The 22792-nt window shown below is 42.3% G+C and overlaps 1 protein-coding gene across 1 annotated transcript in view; it reads left to right on the plus strand.

The window, feature by feature from the left end:
* The window catches only part of CPNE4 (copine 4), a gene marked incomplete at its 3' end in the record, with an annotated part of 591787 nt that extends 572331 nt beyond the window's left edge, over nt 1-19456 (plus strand). Inside the window, exons 12-16 of the mRNA XM_082839801.1 lie at nt 3331-3385; nt 6392-6443; nt 9038-9171; nt 14648-14884; nt 19322-19456. Of these exons, the coding sequence (XP_082695927.1) occupies nt 3331-3385; nt 6392-6443; nt 9038-9171; nt 14648-14884; nt 19322-19456 (613 nt within the window). The remainder of the gene's footprint in view (nt 1-3330; nt 3386-6391; nt 6444-9037; nt 9172-14647; nt 14885-19321) is intronic.
* Nucleotides 19457-22792: the final 3336 nt, after the last annotated feature.

A 22792-nucleotide genomic window follows, 5' to 3' on the forward strand; every position in this document is an offset into this window, starting at 1 on the left:
TCCCTTCCCCCATAGAACTTCATTCCAATGTATCTTTAAAAATTTGGTTTGAAATTCCTTTATTGATCACTGTATCACACATCTTTAACTAAAATATGAATATAAATTTTTAAGTTTCCAATCTCTAAAATTTACTGTAATGAAAAGATTCAAAGTATTTAAAAATATCTTCTGGTTTAGTTCTTATTATAATCCTTATTAGTGTGTAATTGATCATAAATATTTGTGAAAGTTCCACACCTGATTATTGCCTATAAAAAATAGAAATGAAAAAATCTTAGTGAAACAGATAGTAGGTTATTTTCCCAATTAGCTTACATATCTGTGGATGACTGCTACCTATGACCAGAATGGGAAAATCTAGCATCAATACTAATCCAATTTTTTGTTTTTATCAATGTAAATACTAAGAAAGCTTGTTTTTATAAGTCCATGGTAATGGAAAGAGTTTGCCTACGAGTATTATGTAATTCTTTCAATTCTAAATTTTATATCAAAAAATTACATATCTATCATCAAAAGGTATTTTTAATGATCTACCACCTGACATCAGCACTTCCTACAATTTTTTTGAAGCAAAAATGAGCAAAACTATCTGACTTACAAAAGGATTTGTTTGCTAGTGAGTCGTTCACATCAGGAAGTGTCTCTTTATTTTCTGCTGTGGAGCTTTTACACTCGGGAGCAACTCACCATGGTGGCTGAGATTCCTAGTGGGTGAGCAGAGGTTAATTGGGAGAGGGGAGGTGTGAATCAGGAGCAGGTATTTCCATCAGAGATGTTCCCAGAAGATGAATTTCAGTAAAGAATAGATGGGGAGGTAGAGGAACTGAATACTGATTTCCCTTAAAAACAAAGAAGCCATGCTCTCATATCCCTCGAAGGGCTTTGCATGTCCATGTACCCTAGCTTTAAGACCACTGCTTTAGAGAACAGCCTTCATTAAATGTCTAGTTGTTCTGAAATGCTATTTTGCTCTGAGTTCATCTCCATTTCCTTATGGACACAGTCATTTGTCTTTTCTTTTATTAATCTCTTGCTTTAGCCCACTTTTCCTTACCAGGGAGGGTAAAAATGCATCTTCCATCTGCAGGTCATCTGATCAAGTTCTTTCCCTAAGAAGTTCAAGACGTCAAGCTCACTGCCACTGAAGACTCTGGGCTCTTAGATAGTATTTTATACTATTTTATTCCAATAGTAAGAAATACTGCCTTCAGCAATGTGGTGATCTGCCCTGAATTTTCCAGGTTGGAAGTTTCTACCAATCAAGTCCTCAATAATTGCTAAATGACCCCTTTACTCAGTGCTGCTGAATCCTATCTTAAGTTCCCTGATGTGTTGGCATGCTGATGCTTGCTTGTGTGCTCAGCTTGCCTTCCCTTGCCTCTTGCATAATAAGACTCCTCTCTTCCTAGTTCTATTTCTAATCAGGGAAAATGAATGCTTAAATCTATTGTGCTTAGGCTTGAATTTGTTTCTTTAGTATGTTTATTAGAGTCTTTGTGACTTCAGAGAACTGAGACCATCCTGATTCATTAATTATTCCCCTTGTAGGTGAGGCATTTTCCCTACCTCCGTACTCTTGAAACTCGGTTATATAACAGTGCATCATGCTCAGCAAGCTTAAATCCACAAGGGTGGCTTGAAGGGTTAAAAGGAATATCATTACATCTGGAACACTGGTTTTGTGATTAGAAATGGGTGGAATATTAAATCTCACCCCTCCTAAACTTATCAAAGAAATTAAAAAATGTGGAGCCTTCTAGGTTTCTCTGTTTTGACTTCTGAGCCATCCGAGTTGGAAGAAGCAGGACCCATCCTCCACCCAGAACAGTTTTCTTCCAGACTTAACTAGAAAGTACCTCTAAAATCTCCTTTGCTGATTCCTCCCCACATCTGCTCACCCTTGTCTTGGCTAAGAAGGAATTTCTGAGACAAAGTATTTCAATATTTCCAAGGACCAGAAGTATTTTTTTCTCAGAGCTGTGGTTAATCCTTTATAAGATTTTATGATTTTCTATTTATCATCATTAATAACTTTTCTAATACCTGATAGGTGCAATGCCCCATGAAGCCCATATCTACACAATAGAAAGGTAAAGAAGGAACTGGTGATTTTCTGGCAAATTTAGAGGTTGATTTCAGAGAATTCTGGTTTCCCTGTATCTCCCAACCCCTGCCCCAAATTTGGTCAAATGGGCTATATTTTGGTGAAGTTCCATCAAAGCCATCATTGGCTACTGATGACCTCTAAATCAGTTAGATAGTGATGGGTGATGGTCTGGCTTTGATCCTTTGACTTCTCAGCTTGGGACTCCCCTTTTGCATCCAGAGACATTCTGGGACAGTGAGCCCTTATCTGAATTTCCTTTTCTCTTTGGCTGGCTCTGCAAGAACTGTGAAATGGAGGAACTGTTCCAAGAACAAATCTCAGTTGTGTTTTTTTGTTTGTTTGTTTTGTTTTTTTTTGCGGTACACGGGCCTCTCACTGTTGTGGCCTCTCCCGTTGTGGAGCACAGCCTCCGGACGCACAGCCTCAGCGGCCATGGCCAGCGGGCCCAGCCGCTCCATGGCATGTGGGATCTTCCCAGACCGGGGCACGAACCCGGTCCCCTGCATTGGCAGGCGGACTCACAACCACTGCGCCACCAGGGAAGCCCTCAGTTGTGTTTTTAATGGGAGAGAAAGTAAAAGGTAGATAGCCTGAGGGGGGCATGCCTTCTTCCAAGAGCAATACCCCAGAGCCCCACTGCAACAATCCCCTGACAGCACAAATTTTGCTTAAGAAGAGTCTTATTTGTGATCTGGTCAGGAGACCCAGTTATGGGAAGTGCAAGAGGAAATCGCATTTAATGCTGTACATAATCAGTAAGTCATGATGGTATAATAGAAAAGGCATGGGCTTTGGAATCACACAGTGCTCACTGGTAAACACCTTAGGTCATTTTCTTAGCCTTTCTGAGACTCAGTTTATTCATCAGTAAAACAAGAATAATAAGTAGGTGGACCTTCAAACATTGTGTGAAAATTAACTAAGTATGTACATGGCCTAGCATCATATCTGGCATATTGTAGTGCCAATCAATGTTTATTCTTCTCCTGCCCATCGTCTCACCTATAGTAAAGGAAAGCAGTAAAGTGATGAACTTTGGGGATTATTTCTTGATTTTAGTTGCTCACACTATTGCTATCCCCTGTTACCACAGGTAATCAAGAAGCATGGGTAGTCAGTATTTGGCATAGTGACCTATTCTCACAAAGTAATGCAAGTTCGTGTTTTTCTTCCTCATTAAATGGACAAATGTAGCAACTTCTTTTTTTTAATTTCAGTGACAAAATGTTCCCAGCCTTTGGGTTCGGTGCCAGGATACCCCCAGAGTACACGGTGAGTGAGTGTTTTGCTATAAACAAAGGATGAGTTGGGTTTCCCTCACAGGAGTCTCACTCTTTCGACCTTTGATATAATTATGTAAGGGCCCAAAGAAGCAGAAGTGGTCTTCAGAACCAGTGAGATTAGCTCCTCAGAGCCTCTGTTTTGAGACAGCCAATCTCCTGGTATTCTGGATTGGCCTTCTCAGAGTCATTTTCAAATGAAGTGTTCCATTGTTTAGCTTCTTACAGACATAGTCAGAGATGGTGAAAACACTCGGAAGTTGATCTCCAGTGGCTCAGAACCCATGTATTCAGATCTCCCCTGGAGAAAGACCCTATTGACCATGTTGACAGTGAAAGTCCATGACAGTGAGGTCCACAGACTCCCTCATCCCAAGTCCCTAAGCACCAGTCTTTTGTGGGAGACACAGAAAAATCCTGAAGAAAGCGCTGCTCGGGCTCAGAGACTCTGGAGTTGAAAGGCTCATGTAAAGACACTGGAATCCTATTTGGTCTCGATGCCAATTTCTCACAAAGAAGGCAGAGACTGTACGTGGAGAGATTTGTGCTGCAGTGGAACTGAGGCATTCTCCTATGGTATACCAGATGGCCCTGTGGGATACTCTCCACAGGGGACTCAGCCTTCCAGGTGGGAGAACCTTGGAGAGGAACAAGGCTCCTACTGCGGCCTCAGGAAGCCTCTGAGGTCCCAGCTAAGTGCAAGCAATACCGCCCAGTCATCAATTTCTCTTTTACTGACCTTGTCTGAGCTGAACAGCAGGAGGCAGATGCCAACTTTTGCTTCCACCCCAGAGCCGTCAGACCAAGGGCCTTCAGTGAAAGAGGGAGTTCACCTCCCTTTTCCTGCTGGAGTGAGAGATGATGGAGTAGCCTGTCTCCCTGACCTGTCCTCCTCCTTGTTTGCTTTGTAGCCCACACTGGCCTTCCTGCTGACCATGCTACAGAATTCTAGAAGCATTTGTCGGAAATCAGTACATGGTGGGGGAAGAATATAGAACAAGATCTGTTGACTGGTGGCCTGTAGACATTAGACCATATTCTATTTGACACACAGTTTTTTTTAAGAATTAGACAATTTCATATAAAATGTCAGATTTCTGGCTTCTCTGGAAAAACTGAAAGGCCTGATAACACTAAAATTCAAAGATTACACATAAAAGTATTAGCCAGAGCTCAGGAGATGCAGTCCCCTTCAGACGGAGTATCAGTTCCAGAATGTGGGCAGGTGGGTGCCCACCTTCCTCACAGAGGTGCTGAGCCTCGAGCCTGGAATGCACCTGGACAACCACCAGTCCAGCTGCCCTGAGATGCTTGAGTGTTCTCCTCACATCCCCCCAGACAGCCTTCCAGTCTCAGCTTGACCCAGTGGGGCTGAGGACAGAGGTGTGCAGCATACCTGGCTCCAGGCCTTTCTGTCCTCATCCCTGACATCTGCCTGGTCGCCCTCCTGAAGCAACTTCTTCTTCGTGCTGTTTGCTAAAGTCCTGATCCCCTGGCTCCACTCTGACTGGCAGCTAACTTATTCCTGCTGCCCTAACAGGCACCCCTTACGTATTCTCACTCTGCTCCCCCAAAGCCATTCAGATACCCTTTTCCATGCCTCATCTCCCCTCTGCCCCAGACAGGCCCTGATGGTCTCAGCAACTCAGGTGCCCCCCAGAGTGTTTACAAAGTTACCATGACTTACTTCTTGAGGATAAAATCTCAGTTTGCATTGAAACTGAGCCACAAGTACCTCCGCCTTAGTTTGTGCTCTCCTGGGACCTTGTGACAGGGATTTAAGTAGGGAGGCAAGTAGTTTATTTGAGAGGTGGAGGAAACCTCAGTAGAGAGTGGGGAAATGGGGAGAAATCAACATAGGGTTTACTAACAAGCCATTACCAGCATGGACAGCCAGAGCTGAATCCCGGGAGACAATGCAGAGCGCACACAGACCCCAAGGGGTAAGAGACCTGGGATATTGACACACCACCTCCCATCAGCCCATGATGAAGAGCTACTCCCCGGGGACATTACTCCCAGGGGACATTAATTCCCCACCATTTTTAACCTGTCACTTGGGCAGGCAAAGCAGGCTCTGGAAGCCCAAGAAAAACTTAAGGTAAATAAAGCAGGCGGGATGATTGGCAGTCGGCTGAGTTGCCTGGAAAAGTCAAGGGCAAAGGAGTGTGAGCGAGGCACCAACAGCAACAGCTCTGACCCCCGCTGAGAAAAGAGGGGTCTTTTAACACAATGACCTATTTTCTAGGCCCCAGAGAGTCAGTCCTGTGGGAAATAGCCTTTGAAATAGAAGTCTCAGTAAAATTCCAAGTGACCCAATAAAAATGTATAGATGCCAGGACACCCCTCTTATTTTATCAGGTTTTAGAAAGAAAAAAGTAAACCACATATTATTTGACCTCGTACATATGTCCTGCCAGGTAGAGGAATTTGTGTTGGAATTATTTCTTTATTACTTTTCCAGAAGCAAGAGTCTATTTTTACCTGTATGTATGTGAAAATCCTCCTGCCTGGCAGCTCTGTATATTATGTTAGAATGAGTCTTAAATGTCAACAGCTTTGCTGGAGCCTTTGTAACCATGGCCATGTCAAGCAGACAGCTTAGGTTATTGAGTTATCATTTTTTAATCACTGGCTCCAAATAGAACTCAACCAAATCTAAGCCTCTGGTCTGTGGCCACTTCTATCCGGAAGCTATTTGGAGTTACATTTTTATGAAATATTTTCTTGGATTTTTTTTTCGTATGCTTTATTCTCCCCCTCCTGCCAGCATTTATCTGATTCTAGAAAATCTCCCTGTCACCTCAACTCCACAGGGAGCTTAGAATCCACCCTCCATCTCAGAGTGATTGTGTAAAGGCTTAAAATGGTTCCCACTGCTTGACACATAATGAATGTAATGAGCATCTGTTGGCAAACTCTAAGCCCCAGTGCCTCCTTACTGGATTAATGTTGTCATTCTCCTTTCTTCCTTTTGTAAATTTTAATTGGTGTCCAGGTATCTCACGACTTCGCAATCAACTTTAATGAAGACAACCCAGAATGTGCAGGTAAATCACAACGTGAAAGGAAGTCAGTGTTTCACAGCCCTTCCCTTCATACTTTTCCCATTTTAGTTTCTCTCTCCTGATGCAGTATGTCAGTGATGATTGTCCACAGAGGAGAAGTAGGCTCCCTGGACCCAAATAAACACGCTACTCTGAAGGCCATAACAGAGCAGAGAAGTAAGAGCTGGAAAAGACAGAATGCAGAAGAGGTCTTGAGCTTAGAGCAAGAATATTGATTCCAATTCTGGATTCTTCTGGCCAAAAACACCCAAAAAACAAAAAAAATTGAGGGAAGGGTCACGTGATGGGCAGTGATGAGGTACCCCTCCTTCTGCTTTCCAAGGTGTCATCAAGTATTTATTTTGTACAACTTCCTCTCTGTGAAGTAATAAGGAAAGGGGGAAGCGTGGAGATCATGTGACACTTTCATGTTGGCAAAGGATATGCCCTCAGCAACTTCAAACAAGTCACTTCATGGTTTTGTGCCAGAAAGAGCCTTCTCAAAGGCTTTGGTCTGTATTATGTTATTTCCAGCTAGAAATTTCCCAAGACGTTCCACAAAATAATGATTATGACTATGATGATAAATTATATCCTAGAATCATTTTTCCTGATTTCTAAATAATAAATAGAGCCAAGTACACCTGTTGCTATGAAAATGGTAAGACATTTTTGCAGTGGGCTGGTGGAAATGTCTGTGTCTCTCCTCCTTCCTATAGAGGAGGAAGGGACTGAACAGGATTAATTCAGATCCTGTGGGGGTGTAGAACATCCCGCAGTTTCTTTCACATATTTGGCACTAACTGTCCAAGAACATGATATCAATATCCCCGGGTCTGCACGCAACAACCTATGAGACCAGATCTCCATTCTGCCCTTATTCCCTCTCATCATCCCTCACGCCAAGTTTATTATAGTTTAGGCTTCCCTCATCTCAAACCATTCCCTCTCTTCAACTGTAAGAATGGTTTTCCATCAAAGCAGAATGAAGGATATATCCAGTGTTAACCCATTTCACATCTTAGAATTCACCTGCCTGGTATTTTTGGAAGAGAACTCAGACTTGCTTATCTTAGGCAAAACCTCAAAAACCAAAAGAGATAAAGAGCTTCTGTTCAGCATCACTTAACTTCAAAACCAGGCTATGTAATGATTTGGCACCTGTCTTTAGAATGGCAGACTTTGGGGCAGGACAAAGAGAATGAAGCATTTTCAGTCATTTTCATACACATTTTGTTACATGCATGTGTATAAAGGCAGAACAGAGCACAACTTGCTCATCCAAGATGCCCAAAATCTGGTTGGCAGGATGTGGAGGGAAAAAAATCACAGGAGGGGCTTTGTGGGTCTCTCTGGCTTAAAACAGGACCAGTGTGCTGTTTCAGGGTAGAAAGGGGTGCAGGAGGATGAGATGAAACAGGGGAAGAGAGAGGTAACACAGGCACAGACACAGAGAGGACCATTTGAACAAAAATCATAGATAATGGGACTGTCTCTCTGGGATCGTGGTTAGAACATTCAGTGTGCAGCCAAGACTTACGCTGGGAGGAGCTACACTAGCAGGGCTGCCTCTTCCAGCAGAGCCCACCCATCATGATCTCTTGGATGGAAGACTCCCTTAAATGAGGGGTGCCCATGGTGATGGACGTCACTCACCTGTACTACAGTGCCCAGCAGATGACTGTGACCGTCATCTTGCTCATTCATCACACATTTGGGGAGCAGCTGCCATGTGCCCGACCTGCCTCGAGCTCATGAGAAAGAAAGTCACAATTCCTACCCACAAGGACTTTAACATTTGGAGAGACGGTTGTGGGTACACATCCTCACATAGGTGGCCCGGGGTGGTTATACTAGAGTCAACAGGATGGTATGAAAATGAGAGGGATGTTAAAGCTGTGAGCATGGCCCTTAGAGCCAGACACACCTGGGTGTGAATCCTGAGTCTGCAGCAAACCTCTCTGAGCCTCAGTTTCTTACCTGTAAAATAGGTACAATGTTGGCTTCATTACAATAGGAGGATCTAATGAAATCTATTGTGTAAGGTGAGACATAAGGGAGACATTGGTGGAAATGATTGCTTTTGACTTGAACCTTTAAAGAGAATGATTTCAGACCAAAATGATTTCTCTCTGAATTTTAAGTTGTAGGGTTGCAAAATATTCCCAATATGAATCCCTTATTTTTGAAAGTGTAGAAAAAGATTTGGGAATACATAAGTTTGTAACTGACATTTTTTTAATGGGTCTAGAATATTCTCTTTGTCATAAAAAGCTTGTTTGTATTCTGTAGCAAACACAATCATTCATTAATAAATTCTTCCCAAGTCAATTTCAAAAAAAAATAAGTAAAATGAATAAAGAAAATTATTTTAGTGGGAGTGGAGGCAGAGATACCAGCCCAGATGTGGTATTTTCTTTTTTATCTTAAGAACATAGATGTGCTATTGATAAGGACTATTTGGGGGAAGTTAATGCTTCATTTGTGTGTGTGTGTGTGTGTGTGTGTGTGTGTGTGTGTGTGTGTGTGTGTGTGTTTGATTATAAATATATTTAGGGGGACTATTTAGCTATTGATCTTTGCCAATTCCACCTCAGGGATTCAAGGAGTTGTGGAAGCCTACCAGAGCTGCCTTCCCAAACTCCAGCTCTATGGCCCCACCAACATCGCTCCCATCATCCAGAAGGTCGCCAAGTCAGCATCAGAGGAGACCAACACTAAGGAGGCATCGGTAAGGAGAGAGGTGGTCTACCTGCTAATGGGCATTTACCCATCCTCACCTGGATACTGGCCATAGCACCCATCCCAATCTGACAATAAATTTGCATTTCTACCTGTGTGAGTTTGAAGAAGTGACTTAACCTTCCCCCTGTCCTCAGTCTCCTCACCTGAAAAATAGGGATAATCATGCCTATCTCTGCTGGATTAACATGAGGCTTAGAGATGACATAACTCAAATGTCTGCAATGTTACCTGAACACAGAAGGCCTTCAACAGGGAAAGCCACTATATTCACTGGAGTGTAGGTCATCCTCATAAAACTCATACTCACCTTCAGTTCCTAGGAAGGAAAAAAACTGTCCAAAACTAAGCTTGCTTTCCAGTGTACCCAGACTACAGATGGAAGTGAAGTAAAACAATGGGTTATTCTTCCGCCTGGTAGTCAAGTGAAGTAACACACAACATCACAGTGAAGGTTTATTTCAGGTCCTATTAGTGGTTTTCTTAAGAAAAATGCAAACCAAGGTTACAAGGCCAAATAGAGTTTGTTTTTTTCCCCTAATATATTAGACTTAAATATATTGCTGTAATAGCTTTTCTATGCATCATTTTTCAATACCGTCATTATGTCCTATGTCCTTTTTTAGCTGTATGGCATTTTCTCAGATTTAACAGAATATTGCTAATGTCTGAAATTTTCTCTGTGATTTTATCCTGGGTTCCAAGACACTGAATTTTCATGAAGAATATGATATGCTGCTCCCTTACCTTCTTGTGTGAGCTCATCTGACCTGTGCCTGTGTTCTCAGCTTCTCTTGTGTTAGGATGGGCTGGACCACACTCCCGTCTCATGGCGACCTCTGCTCTGTGCACTGCAGCACACACCTCCCAACTATTAGGGACACTGACTTCATACTTATATTCCCTTTCTCACCTCATCACCTATTTTTCCCTTTCTACTGAAGACTCATTCCTATTAGCAAATAAAGCATGTTACAATATCTCTTGTTTAGGTTCAAAACACTCTCTCAACACTTTACCCTTTAGGTACTGTCCCTCATTTTACTCTCTTTTACAGCAAAATTCATTGAAAGAACTGCCCATATTCACTGCCTCCATCTCTCCTCCCATTGACCCTTCCACCTGTACCACCCAAACTTTGCTCCCCAACACCCCTGTGAAGACCATGTTTGTCAAAGTCAATAGCATCTCCATCTTGCCAAACCCACAGAGGCCTTGAAGCAAATCAGAATCCTCTCAGATGCAAGATTTAGGCATAAGGTTGGACAGGATCAGTATTTAATTTTATTTTTAACCTTTTTTTTAATCACCAAGACTTCAAATTCAAATACTTCAAATAATACCTTGCTCAGAAACCAAACACATAAAATAGATTTTAAGAAAACAGACTATTTTTTCTAAATATGGGCTGAAGGATGGGGTCCAAACTTGTCTATTCTCCTTGACTCCCTTTATCCCCAAGAGCATCCAAGGCATCCCTAGGGCTCCCCGGAACCCAGTTTGAACCATCTCAGCCTCCCTGGGGTACCAGGACTCACAGGAGTAAAGAGAATCTGACATAGGTCTGAGTTCTGGACTAATACAAACCAGCATGAGGTTTTGGCTATTACTCACTCCTCCAGGGACAGATGTGTCTGCTCTGAAAGGACAGGTCAGGAAACAGTACTGGAAGCGTCTAATCCATATCTCCCCAAATAACTCACTCCTATAGGCCAGGAACACTGATGCTTTCCCCCAGAGGTTTCCATTATCTTTTGAACAGTGTGTGGTCTAGGGCCCCTTGTTATCACTGATTGCTAAGGGTCCTAACCTTGAACCTTGTAGGCAAGTGGTGCCAGGAAGTCTGTGGCTATAGGATTTTCTCCTCAGTTTTGTGGAACTCTTCTAGAAAGAAAAAAATGTCCTCTCCTTATGTAAGCAGGACCTCAAGTACATTCAAAGACTATAATATTTCACCCATGAGCACTTTCCTAGCCTGACTTTGGAAGCAAATGTTACTGCGACCTTTATTGGAAATTTCCATCAGGGTTTTGATCCAACAGTCTGCAGCCTATTACCTTTAGCTAGATTAAACCTGGAAGGATCAGGTTCTAGAATCTTGACAGTCTCTTCAGACCAGAGCTTCTTAACCATTTTTGTTCCATGGACACCATTAGCAGCTGGTGAACCCATGGACCCCTCCTCAGAAGGGCCTTTAAATGCACAAAATAAAACATATGTTATAAAATAAACCAATTATATTGAAATGCAGTTAGCAAAGTATCTTTAAATGTTACATAGAAGAATTATAAATATAGTAATAAAATTAAATTATGAGAATTTGTGGCTGGCCTAATAATTCTGTAATTTCTAAGTAGTGTTGAATGTAAATGACACGTTGAGATATTTGCAAACACTGTAAGATAACAGGAACGTATTCTGTGATTTCTATTAGTGACTCAGTCACAAGTACAGTTAAAACTAATTTTATTTGTTAATTATATTTAGAATTGAAAAAAATGATAAGTTTTAGTTAGAGGTTAGTGAAAATAAAACTTTAATTTACCCCAGCTGCACAGACTGCCTGAATTCTTTCAACTCAACAGTCCGCAAGTCTAGGTTAAGAACCCCTGCTCTACATGAAAAGCCAGCCACATTCTGCAACCTGTTTTTCAGTGGCTTGCTAGGTAAGAATGGCTTTTACATTTTTAAATGGTTGAAAAAAATCAAAAGGAGAATAATATTTCATGGCACACAAAAGTTATATGACATTCAAACTTGTGTCCATCAGTAAAGTTTTAACGGAACACAGCCATGAACATTCCTATTAAGCACTGTCTATGGCTGTTTTCATTCTAACAGGCAGAGTTATGTCATTGCCACAGACATCATTATGGCCCACAGAGCCTAAAGTATGTATTATAGCCCCTTTACAGAAAATATTTTACCAACGTCCGCTCTAGACCACAACAACTCTAAACTTTCTTGATGTGGTCGTGTGACTGTCAGGTTGTTTGCTCCTGTGGGTATTATAGGGGGCAGGTAGGGGAGATCCGTGCCCTGGACCATGAAGGTCGAATCAGACAGGAGTTAGGGGAGGGTGGGGAGTGGACAATGAGGGCACAGAAGTGTGATTCACTCACGAGCCCACCTGATCAGGAATCAGGATGAGTCTCCATCCAGGTGTGGCACCTGCCATGGCCTCTAAGGCACACCCTGGGAAGAGTCATTTCTGGTTTCCTACACTGCTTCCCTCCAGCCCCAGGCCACCAAGCTGCCTCCTTCTGTGCCTTCTCCTTGCAACTCCCTAGCTTCTCAATCACTTCACCCTACTGAAACCTTCCTCCAAATTCCCAGGCCACCGTCTCTGTGAATGTATAAGACTTAAAAAGCATAGGTATGGATGAAAATTGACAATTCGAATGAATTTGAAAATTGATCAACTAGAACTAGGGGTGGGTAGTTAGTGGACATGGAACAGAATTAGTCATATATATATATATATATATATATATATTTGTTTGTTTGTTTGTTTTTGTCTGCATTGGGTCTTCATTGCTGTGCACGGGCTTTCTCTAGTTGCGGTGAGCGGGGGCTACTCTTCGTTGAGGTGCTCAGGCTTCTCATTGTCGTGGCTTCTCGTTGCAGAGCACAGGCTCTAGGCTTCAATAGTTGTGGCATGTGGGCTCAGTAGTTGTGGCTTGCAGGCTCTAGAGCTCAGGCTCAGTAGTTGTGGTGCACGGGCTTAGTTGCTCTGCAGCATGTGGGATCTTCCCAGGCCAGGGCTCGAATCTATGTCCCCTGCAATGGCAGGCAAATTCTTAACCACTGCACCACCAGGGAAGCCCCAGAATTAGTCTTTGTATTAAACTGTATGGAAAGCATTCAGGACATGTGACTGTCTTCATCATAGTGTGAATTTCTCTTCTCTCTAATTGCATTTTTGACTGAGTTGTTTTGTTTAAAAACATTTTTTTCAGACTCACAGAGAAAAATGGGAACTCTTTAGCACTGCCAGCCTATATGCAGCTTTCTAAGTGTGAATCTCAAAAACAGATGTTTTCAACATGTGATTATTCTACTAGCCTTTCACCTTTGAAATGTGACAACTTGGAATGGTTTCATCATCCCACATTTATTCCCTGTAGATGTAGAACATATTGCAAAGATTACATTAGAAATTCTTTTGGGTTTGGCATGAGCAGCATCTCAGTGACCTCCTTCCCTCCCCTCTCACCTGAGAGGCTGTCATGATGCCTCTAACGACTAAGGACAGTGATGTCCTCCACTGGGCCTTCCCTCTCCAGACCCCGTAACCCTTCCCAAGCCCTTCCTGTGCTGATGAGCATGGAGCCTTCTCTCCAATCTCCATCTCAGATGAGTCACCCACCATCCTGTCCAACCAGGACTTAGAGCAGGAAGAGTCTTCTGCCCACATCCTTGGAGAAGGGCAGCCACCTGCAGGCCACTCATTAGCCCAGGGCCCACAGCCTTCAGAGGGAGAGACTGTGACCCTTGCCTTTTCTAGCAGGGCTTTAGCACAGCGCCATCCACTAGAAATACAGTGAGAGGCATGCAGAGATTTTAAATTCTCCAGTAGCCACATTTTAAAAAGTGAATAGAAGCAGGGAAATTAATTTTAATAATATATTTTATTTAACCCAGTATAACTAAAACATTATCATCTTAAGAGGTATTCCATATAAAAATTATTAATAAAATATTATACATTCTTTTTTTTTTGTACTAAGTCTTCAAAATCCAGTGTGTATTTTATACTCACGTCATCTCAGTTTGGATGCTAAATTACCATGGAAAATACTTGATCCTTATATAGATTTTATAAGTTGATAATTGAGAAAGTGGATTCACTTATTTATAGTTGTTACAAACGTACTTAAAAGATTTCCAATAACTCAATCGGGTATCCACTTTTTAAAGTTAAATTTAAATTCATTCAAATGAAATAAAATGAAAATTTCTGTTTCTCCATTGCTTTCACCACATTTCAAGGGCACCATAGTTACATGGAGCTGGTGGCTATTGTAAATATTAGGCAGCTCGGCTTTAGACTCTTGCAAATCTCCAAGCTGAAGAGGACCGTATGAATGATCTAGCCCCACCCCTCATTTGAGAGATGAAGAGGCTGAGACCCAGAGGAGTTAAGGGAAAATTCCCAGCATCTCAGAGCAAGAGGCTTTGAAGCCAGCTCCCCTGACTCTTCTGCTGCTCTGTCTACACCCTGTGCTTTGTAACCATCACTAAGGTGATTATTAGAATTAACCTGCAATTACTGTGCCTGCCTTTAAGCTCCATTCATCCTAAGTCTTCAGTGTTTAGGGTTGTCAACACGGGCACTCAGGAAAAGTCAGTTGTCATTTGCTGTGGTCAGTATGCACCGGAGCCGCCGGAGTGTGTAACTGGCTTTGTCCTTGTCTCTCCCACCTCTCCATCCCCATCGTCTCCTGGTGTCCCACCGATGGCAGCAATACTTCATCCTGCTGATCCTGACCGACGGGGTCATCACAGACATGGCCGACACGAGGGAGGCCATCGTCCATGCCTCCCACCTCCCCATGTCGGTCATCATCGTGGGAGTGGGCAACGCAGACTTCAGTGACATGCAGATGCTGGACGGTGACGACGGGATTCTGAGGTCGCCTAAGGGAGAGCCCGTCCTTCGCGACATCGTCCAGTTCGTGCCCTTCAGGAACTTCAAACACGTACGTATATCTCAGGGGCTTCCCCTGGGAGAGCAGAAGCCCCCCCCCCCATTTTTCCACCAGTGTTCGTAGTGAAGCAATGCCAGCTGTCCCTGCCTGGGCCAGGCCGATTCCCACCCAGGACATGTAGAGCTTGGCTTGCTGGAGAAAGAAGTATAACCTGAGTCAGTCATGCTAACTATGTGGCCAACATTTCATTGGAGCTCGGCCTCATCCACAGAATTTAGGGTCTCCAGTGTACCCAGGACTGCCATGTACAGTTGGGCAGGTTGTTCCCTGCTCAAGGTTGCCTGGCTGAAGTAGCAAAGAGCTGAAATTCAGCCTTGGTTCTCCTTGTCAAGCCATGTGCCCTGGCAGAGGTCTGTGTTTGCCTTGGCAAAGTATATTTTCAAAATGATAGAAACTTAAATCCTGTATAAATGTACAGTAAGCAGCATCAAAGATTTATTCAATTCATTAATGAGGGAAACAGCAAGATAATAAAGTTAGTTTAAAGGATGATATTAAACAGTTGTTTGTGGTCAATAGGGAAAAATGCTGAAATAAGTTTGCTAAGGCAGAATCAAAACTGGTTCATGACCCACAGGGTTTAAAAAAAAAAAACTTTTCTGATTCATACAGTTTCCCTCTGGGATGGCCGTGGCCCTGAAGAGCCCTGCAGAGCCTCCCCCACTGTGTCACAGACAGCCCCCTGTGTTCTTTTGTTCCATGCCCCAGTGAAAGCTCCCACAAGTGTGTGGGCAGTGAGCCTGGGTGACTCACAGAGGGCAACTCTGCTACCGTAGCCCATCTTCAACTTACCCAAGGGGAGGTTTCCAAGCCCCCAAGTTGTCTGCACAGGACAGCAAGGTGGGGCATCCTCTTCAAGTTGGGGTGTGCTGGAGCTGAATCACCCACAGTTGTGTTCATCATTGAAACCACTTGCTCACATGGTGCCCAAGATTGGGGGAGGGTGTTCTTCCGGACTGTGATGTCCCACCCCGTCTTGTCAGCTTGAAAGAAGTACCACAGGACTGACCACCACCCACAGCGTTGCCTGAGTGAAGAGGGCTCCAAGAGCTTCTCCAAACCACCCTCTCCCGCCCCCTACAGACACACACACACACACACACACACACACACACACACACACACACACACACACACGCCACGGGGCCATGCACTGTTGCAGCCTCCACCCCGCCCCTGCTCTCCTTCACACACCCGCAGAGTGCCTGCTGTGTGCTAGCACTGGCACCACAGTGAGAGGAGGAACCATGGGGCCCAGCCTCCAGGAATTTACTGGAGAACTGCCCGGTTGGGACACAGGTATCCACAGAAAACTCACACCAAGCGATCTGTGGGCGATTGAGGTGGGCCACCCTGTGGCTACAAAACTTCAGAGAAGCGGCTGGAGCTGGGACATAAGGAGGACAGACCTTGTGGAGTGGGCAGGGAGGTGAGGGGCACCCGCAACAAGGAAGTGCCTGATCAGGGCGAGGAAGGGGGCGTACTCACTGCCCCGCTGCTCCAGGCTCCCAGCTCCCTGTGGTCCACTAGAGCAGAGTACCAGGAGTTTAGCACCCGCCTTAGCTTCCTGAATTTCAAATTAGATTCTGAGAACCATTTCATTATCCAAACTAATCTATCCTGAATTCAATAAACCATAAATAAAACTCAAGGTGAGGCACTGATATCATTTCATATAGCCAGGAACCCATGAATCGCCTCTCTTTTTCTGCTCTGCATGGTAACTCAGAGCTTCGGACAGGGCAGAGGCTCTGAGCTGTGTGGCTTGGGGCAAGTTACTTAACCTCTCTGTGTCACAGACTTTCATCTGTAAAATGGGGCAAATAACACACACATTGGAAAATTAGAGGTGGGGCTTATATAACGCTCAGCACAGCGCCTGGTGCCTGTAGGTAATTAATAAATGTGACTTTTATTACTGTTCTTGCCAGCTACTTTCATATTTTTTTCTGCCTTATCCCAAGTTAATGGACCTCCAGGCCCTCTCTGCTCCCCAGAACCACCAGCACAGATATGCAAAGGGCGGGAGTATCATTGGGAACTGTGCCGTCCAACACAGTAGCAAAGAGCCACATGTTGTTATTTACATTTAAATTCATTAAAATTAAATTTAAAAATCAGTTTTTAGTCACACTAACTACATTGCAAGGGCTCAGTGACAGCACGTGTCTGGTGACTACCACATTGGACAGTGTAACTACAGAATACTTTTATCATCTGAGCAAGTTCTGCTTGACATACTGTTCAGGAATATTTTTGTCTTCAAATAACAGCAAATCCATCTCACAGTGGATTACATGAGTGGTTCTTAACCAAGGATGATTTTTCTCCCCAGGGGACATTTGGCAATGTCTGGAGACATTTTTGATGGCTACTTGCATCCAGTGGGTAAAGGCCAGGGATGCTAGTAAGCATCCTATGATGCAGAGGGCAGTCCCCACACAAAGAATTATCAAATATATCCAATATATCAAAATTGCAATAGTGCCAAAATTGAGAAACCCTGGATTATATAAGTACAGATATACTTTTCTCGTGTAGCTAGATGTTAGGGGCTGGTGGCTGCTGACATTAGTTTTTTTCAATGATTCAATAGTGTCAGGACCAGCACTTAAGAGATTCTTTTTGTTATTCCCTCACAATGATAAAATGGTTGCCATAGCTCTAGGAATCATATTCTAGTTCAAGGAAAAAAGGAAGAAGAAAGAGAAACAGAGCCAGTGATGTCTGTTAAAGAGCTCCAAGAAACACCCCCCAGGAAACTCCCACTTGGGTCTCAAACAATGAAATTGGATCACATGGCCATCCCTAGATGCCAGGGAGACTGGGAAGTCAAGTCTTTATCTTTCTAAACTTTGTGTGAGCAATGACCAGAGAGAAAAGGGAGGAAATGACTATTGTGTCTTCCCCAGTGTAAAAGTGGGCCATGATCTAACACATGACCCTGAGCAGTTATTTATAAAATAAAAGAGCATTCATGGATACCAATGTCCAACATACTATGGCACCTTCAAAATGTGAGCAGTCGCTTTAGAAACACTCCTCACTGTGTTTTCAGATTGTTTTTAAGGTACGTGTCTCTTACATTTTGAGCCTCCTAAAAACTCTGAGATAGAATGAATTCCTGTTCTTTCCTTTCTTGTCTCAGAATATCGGGGCTTAGCAAAGTTGAATGGCTGAGTGACAAGCCACAGAGGAAGGAAAGAGCTAGAAACCTGGTCATCTGGCATTTAGTCCAGCCCCTTTTCCTTCAGGACTTTTCCAGAGGGACCTCAAACATTTCTCTCTGCTTCAAATTTTCAACCTCTTCAGTAATTGCTAACAATGAGGTTCAGGCAATCTTATTTGCCCAGTGGCTGGGGAGTTAGTAGTGAGTGCCAGGGTCAGAGGTCAGGCCCAGCTCTGCATGAGTCCAGAGTCCATGCAGAATATCAACCTCTACCTTTCTCTGCCCCAAGGCCTGCAGTGAGTCCATAATGCTGATATAAGAAAGGCTACATAAATTAGCACAGTATTCAAGACTCTCCATCACCTGGCCACAAGCTCATTTTCCAACTGAATGCCCCACCAATCCTGCATCCCTAACACACACACACACACACACACACACACACACACACACACACACACACACACATGCACTTCCTTTAGAGCCCCATCAGATGACTCACAGTCCCTAGAATGATCAAATGCCAATCCTTTCCTTCTCCCTGTTTCAAAATATACCCAATGTAAATGCCATCTCTTCTTGGAAGCCTGCTGTGATTTCCTCCAAGATGCCTTAGTCTTAGTTTTTTGTGCTCTGGTCACACAGTGTCTGTGACTCCCTAGAGCAGTGCTTCTCAAATTTCAATATGCACAGGAATCACCTAGGCATCGAGTTAAAATGCAGATTCTGATTCATTAGCTCTGGGATGGGTCTAAGATTTTACATTTCTAACAAGCTCCCATTGATGTGATCTGCTGGTCTGTGGGATGTATCATGTTCTGCCTGATAGGAGGGTTAATTTCGGCCCCACCACGCTCCCCTCACATGACTGTAACTTCCTAATGGCAAGAATCATAGACCCTATAAACGCTCGCATAGTGCCTGGAACATAAATAGGTGTATGGATTTGAATGTAAATCAGACACAAAACTGCAAGGCAATTCTTTCTGCCATCCAGTGTTCACCCATCCTCAGATATGAATAGTTTTATATTTTGAAACAGACATGAAAAAATGTAATTATGAAATTAAAGTTTCATTTTCCAACAATCTGACAACTCTTGCTTGGAGTAGACACTGACAAGTACAGAATGAATGATGAATGAATGAATGAATGAATGGGACCAGCTGCTTAGAGCAGGACTTAAGTCTTTTAGGCTGATTTGGGTCAGATTTCCTTGGCCAGGCGCCAAAGTCACTGTGATTTCTTCTTCCCTGCAGGCATCTCCAGCTGCCCTGGCAAAGAGCGTGTTGGCTGAAGTCCCAAACCAAGTCGTGGACTATTACAATGGCAAAGGGATTAAGCCAAAATGTTCATCAGAAATGTATGACTCTTCCCGGACACTGGCTCCATGAAGTCTACACACTTTTACAGAGTCCTTGAATACTATTCCTGCTGATACTTAATACTTCTATTATCCTGTACTTAAAAAGACACAAAGGTACACATTTAAAAATAGCACGTTTTGGTGATTTTTAACTAACTAACAATTTTTTTTGCATGTGTAGCCCTGAGGCCTGGATCTGCTAAGCCCTTGTATTGTTAAAGACTTTTTACAAAGAAACACAGATAATTATAACTTACTCTTTACATTACAGCATGTCGCCTTGATATAAAATGTTGTCTGTATCTGTTTTTTATACAGGTTTGTTGAAATTTTGCTAAATTTCTTATTATCTTTACACTGTAAAGCATTTTGAAACATTTCTTGAATGTTGATAGCCAAAACATATTTGGTTTTATCTGCTACAGGATGAGAGACTTTTTAAAATGGCAGATGCATGGACTGTATTTTGCATGTTTAAAATAAAAAAAAAAAAAACATGCTGTTTTTGCAGTTGTCGGCCATAATTCCTCCCTGCTGAGAATGGTCCCTCCACTGAAAAAGGGGCTTATCCACCTAGAAGTGGTCTTCCTGAAGTGGGTCTGGGGCACCCAATCCAGCACCTCTCAGACTTCCCTGTGTATACAAATCACCAGAGAATCTTGTTTAAATTTTGACTGTGATGCAATAGGTGTGCATGGGCCCAAGATCCTAGAGCTCTGAGTCCCAGATGATGCCAGTTCAGGCCCCATGTTTATGTCACTCCCTAGGAATGACCTCAAAGTGTCTTCAATAGACCCATGACAGTGGAAACTTGTCAACAGCAAATAGCCATGTATTTTATGAATAAATTTGGTACTTAACGGAATTTTTTCTAAGACTTATAGTCTTGTTTCTCTTTTCAAGGCAATTTCTGAACAGTGTTCATGTAAGTGACTTGGCCTCAGGTTAGGAATAGCTCTTTCACAGTCCCATAGAAACATGTGGATCATGGTTTTTAACAGACAAGGAATTAAAATACTTAGACCCTGTTCGCCAGAAATAGCTGGTGGTTGTTTCTAACCCAAAACAAGGACATGAGCTTCAATGTCTATGTGCCAGGAACATAGTAAGCAATATGTGTAATGAATAGATAACTATTCAATAGATAGATGCTTAATGAATAAATGGAATACTACTCAAATAAGTGAATGTGTGAAAGAATGAATGAATACACTTGTTAATGTGCTTCATGATCAACATCAAATCCACTGTAGATTTTTAAATTTTTTTTAACATTTTTATTGAAGTATAGTTGATTTACAATGTTGTGGTAGTTTTAGGTGTACAGCAAAGTGAGTTTTATATATATATATATATATATATATATACACATATCCTTTTTCATGTTCTTTTCCATTATGGTTTATTACAGGAAATTGAGTATAGTCCCCTGTGCTGTACAGTAGGTACTTGTTGGTTATCTATTTTATTTTATTTTATTTTTTTACATATTTATTGGAGTATAATTGCTTTACAATGGTGTGTTAGTTTCTGCTTTATAACAAAGTGAATCAGTTATACATATACATATGTTCCCATATCTCTTCCCTCTTGCGTCTCCCTCCCTCCCACCCTCCCTATCCCACCCCTCTAGGTGGTCACAAAGCACTGAGCTGATATCCCTGTGCTATGCGGCTGCTTCCCACTAGCTATCTATTTTATGTTTGGTAGTGTATATATGTACATGCCACTCTCTCACTTTGTCACAGCTTACCCTTCCCTCTCCCCATATCATCAAGTCCATTCTCTAGTAGGTCTGTGTCTTTATTCCCATCTTACCCATAGGTTCTTCATGACATTTTTTTTTCCTTAGATTCCATATATATGTGTTAGTATACGGTATTTGTCTTTCTCTTTCTGACCTACTTCACTCTGTATGACAGACTCTAGGTCCATCCACCTCACTACAAATAACTCAATTTCATTTCTTTTTATGGCTGAGTAATATTCCATTGTATATATGTGCCACATCTTCTTTATCCATTCCTCCGATGATGGACACTTAGGTTGCTTCCATCTCCTAGCTATTGTAAATAGAGCTGCAGTGAACATTTTGGTACATGACTCTTTTTGAATTATGGTTTTCTCAGGGTATATGCCCAGTAGTGGGATTTCTGGTCATATGGTAGTTCTATTTTTAGTTTTTTAAGGAATATCCATACTGTTCTCCATAGTGTCTGTACCAATTCACATTCCCACCAGCAATGCAAGAGTGTTCCCTTTTCTCCACCCCCTCTCCAGCATTTATTGTTTCTAGATTTTTTGATGATGGCCATTCTGACCAGTGTGAGCTGACATATCATTGTAGTTTTGATTTGCATTTCTCTAATGATTAATGATGTTGAGCATTCTTTCATGTGTTAGTTGGCAATCTGTTTATCTTCTTCGGAGAAATGTCTATTTAGGTGTTCTGCCCATTTTTGGATTGGGTTGTTTGATTTTTTGTTATTGAGCTGCATTAGCTGCTTGTAGATTTTGGAGATTAATCCTTTGTCAGTTGCTTCATTTGCAAATATTTTCTCCCATTCTGAGGGTTGTCTTTTGGTCTTGTTTATGATTTCCTTTGCTGTGCAAAAGCTGTTAAGTTTCATTAGGTCCCATTTGTTTATTTTTGTTTTTATTTCCATTTCTCTAGGAGATGGGTTGAAAAAGATATTGCTGTGATTTATGTCATAGAGTGTTCTGCCTATGTTTTCCTCTAAGAGTTTGATAGTTTCTGGCCTTACATTTAGGTCTTTAATCCATTTTGAGCTTATTTTTGTGGATGGTGTTAGGGAGTGTTCTAATCTCATACTTTTACATGTACCTGTCCAGTTTTCCCAGCACCACTTATTGAAGAGGCTGTCCTTTTCCACTGTATATTCCTGCCTCCTTTATCAATGATAAGGTGACCATATGTGCATGGGTTTATCTCTTGGTTTTCTATCTTATTCCATTTATCTATATTTTTGTTTTTGTGCCAATACCATACTGTCTTGATTACTGTAGCTTTGTAGTATAGTCTGAAGTCAGGGAGCCTGATTCCTCCAGCTCCATTTTTTGTTCTCAAGATTGCTTTGGCTATTCGGGGTATTTTGTGTTTCCATACAAATTGTGAATTTTTTTGTTCTCGTTCTGTGAAAAATGCCAGAAGAAGTTTGATAGGGATTGCATTGAATCTGTAGATTGCTTTGGGTAGTAGAGTCATTTTCACAATGTTGATTCTTCCAATCCAAGAACATGGTTATTTTATATATAATACTGTGTATCTGTTAATCCCAACCTCCTAATTTATCCCTCCATGCCCCCCTTTCCCCTTTGGTGACCAGAAGTTTGTTTTCTATGT

This window comes from Leucopleurus acutus (genome assembly GCF_964270905.1).
Source record: "Leucopleurus acutus genome assembly, chromosome: 5".
In the NCBI taxonomy this organism is placed as follows: domain Eukaryota; kingdom Metazoa; phylum Chordata; class Mammalia; order Artiodactyla; family Delphinidae; genus Leucopleurus; species Leucopleurus acutus.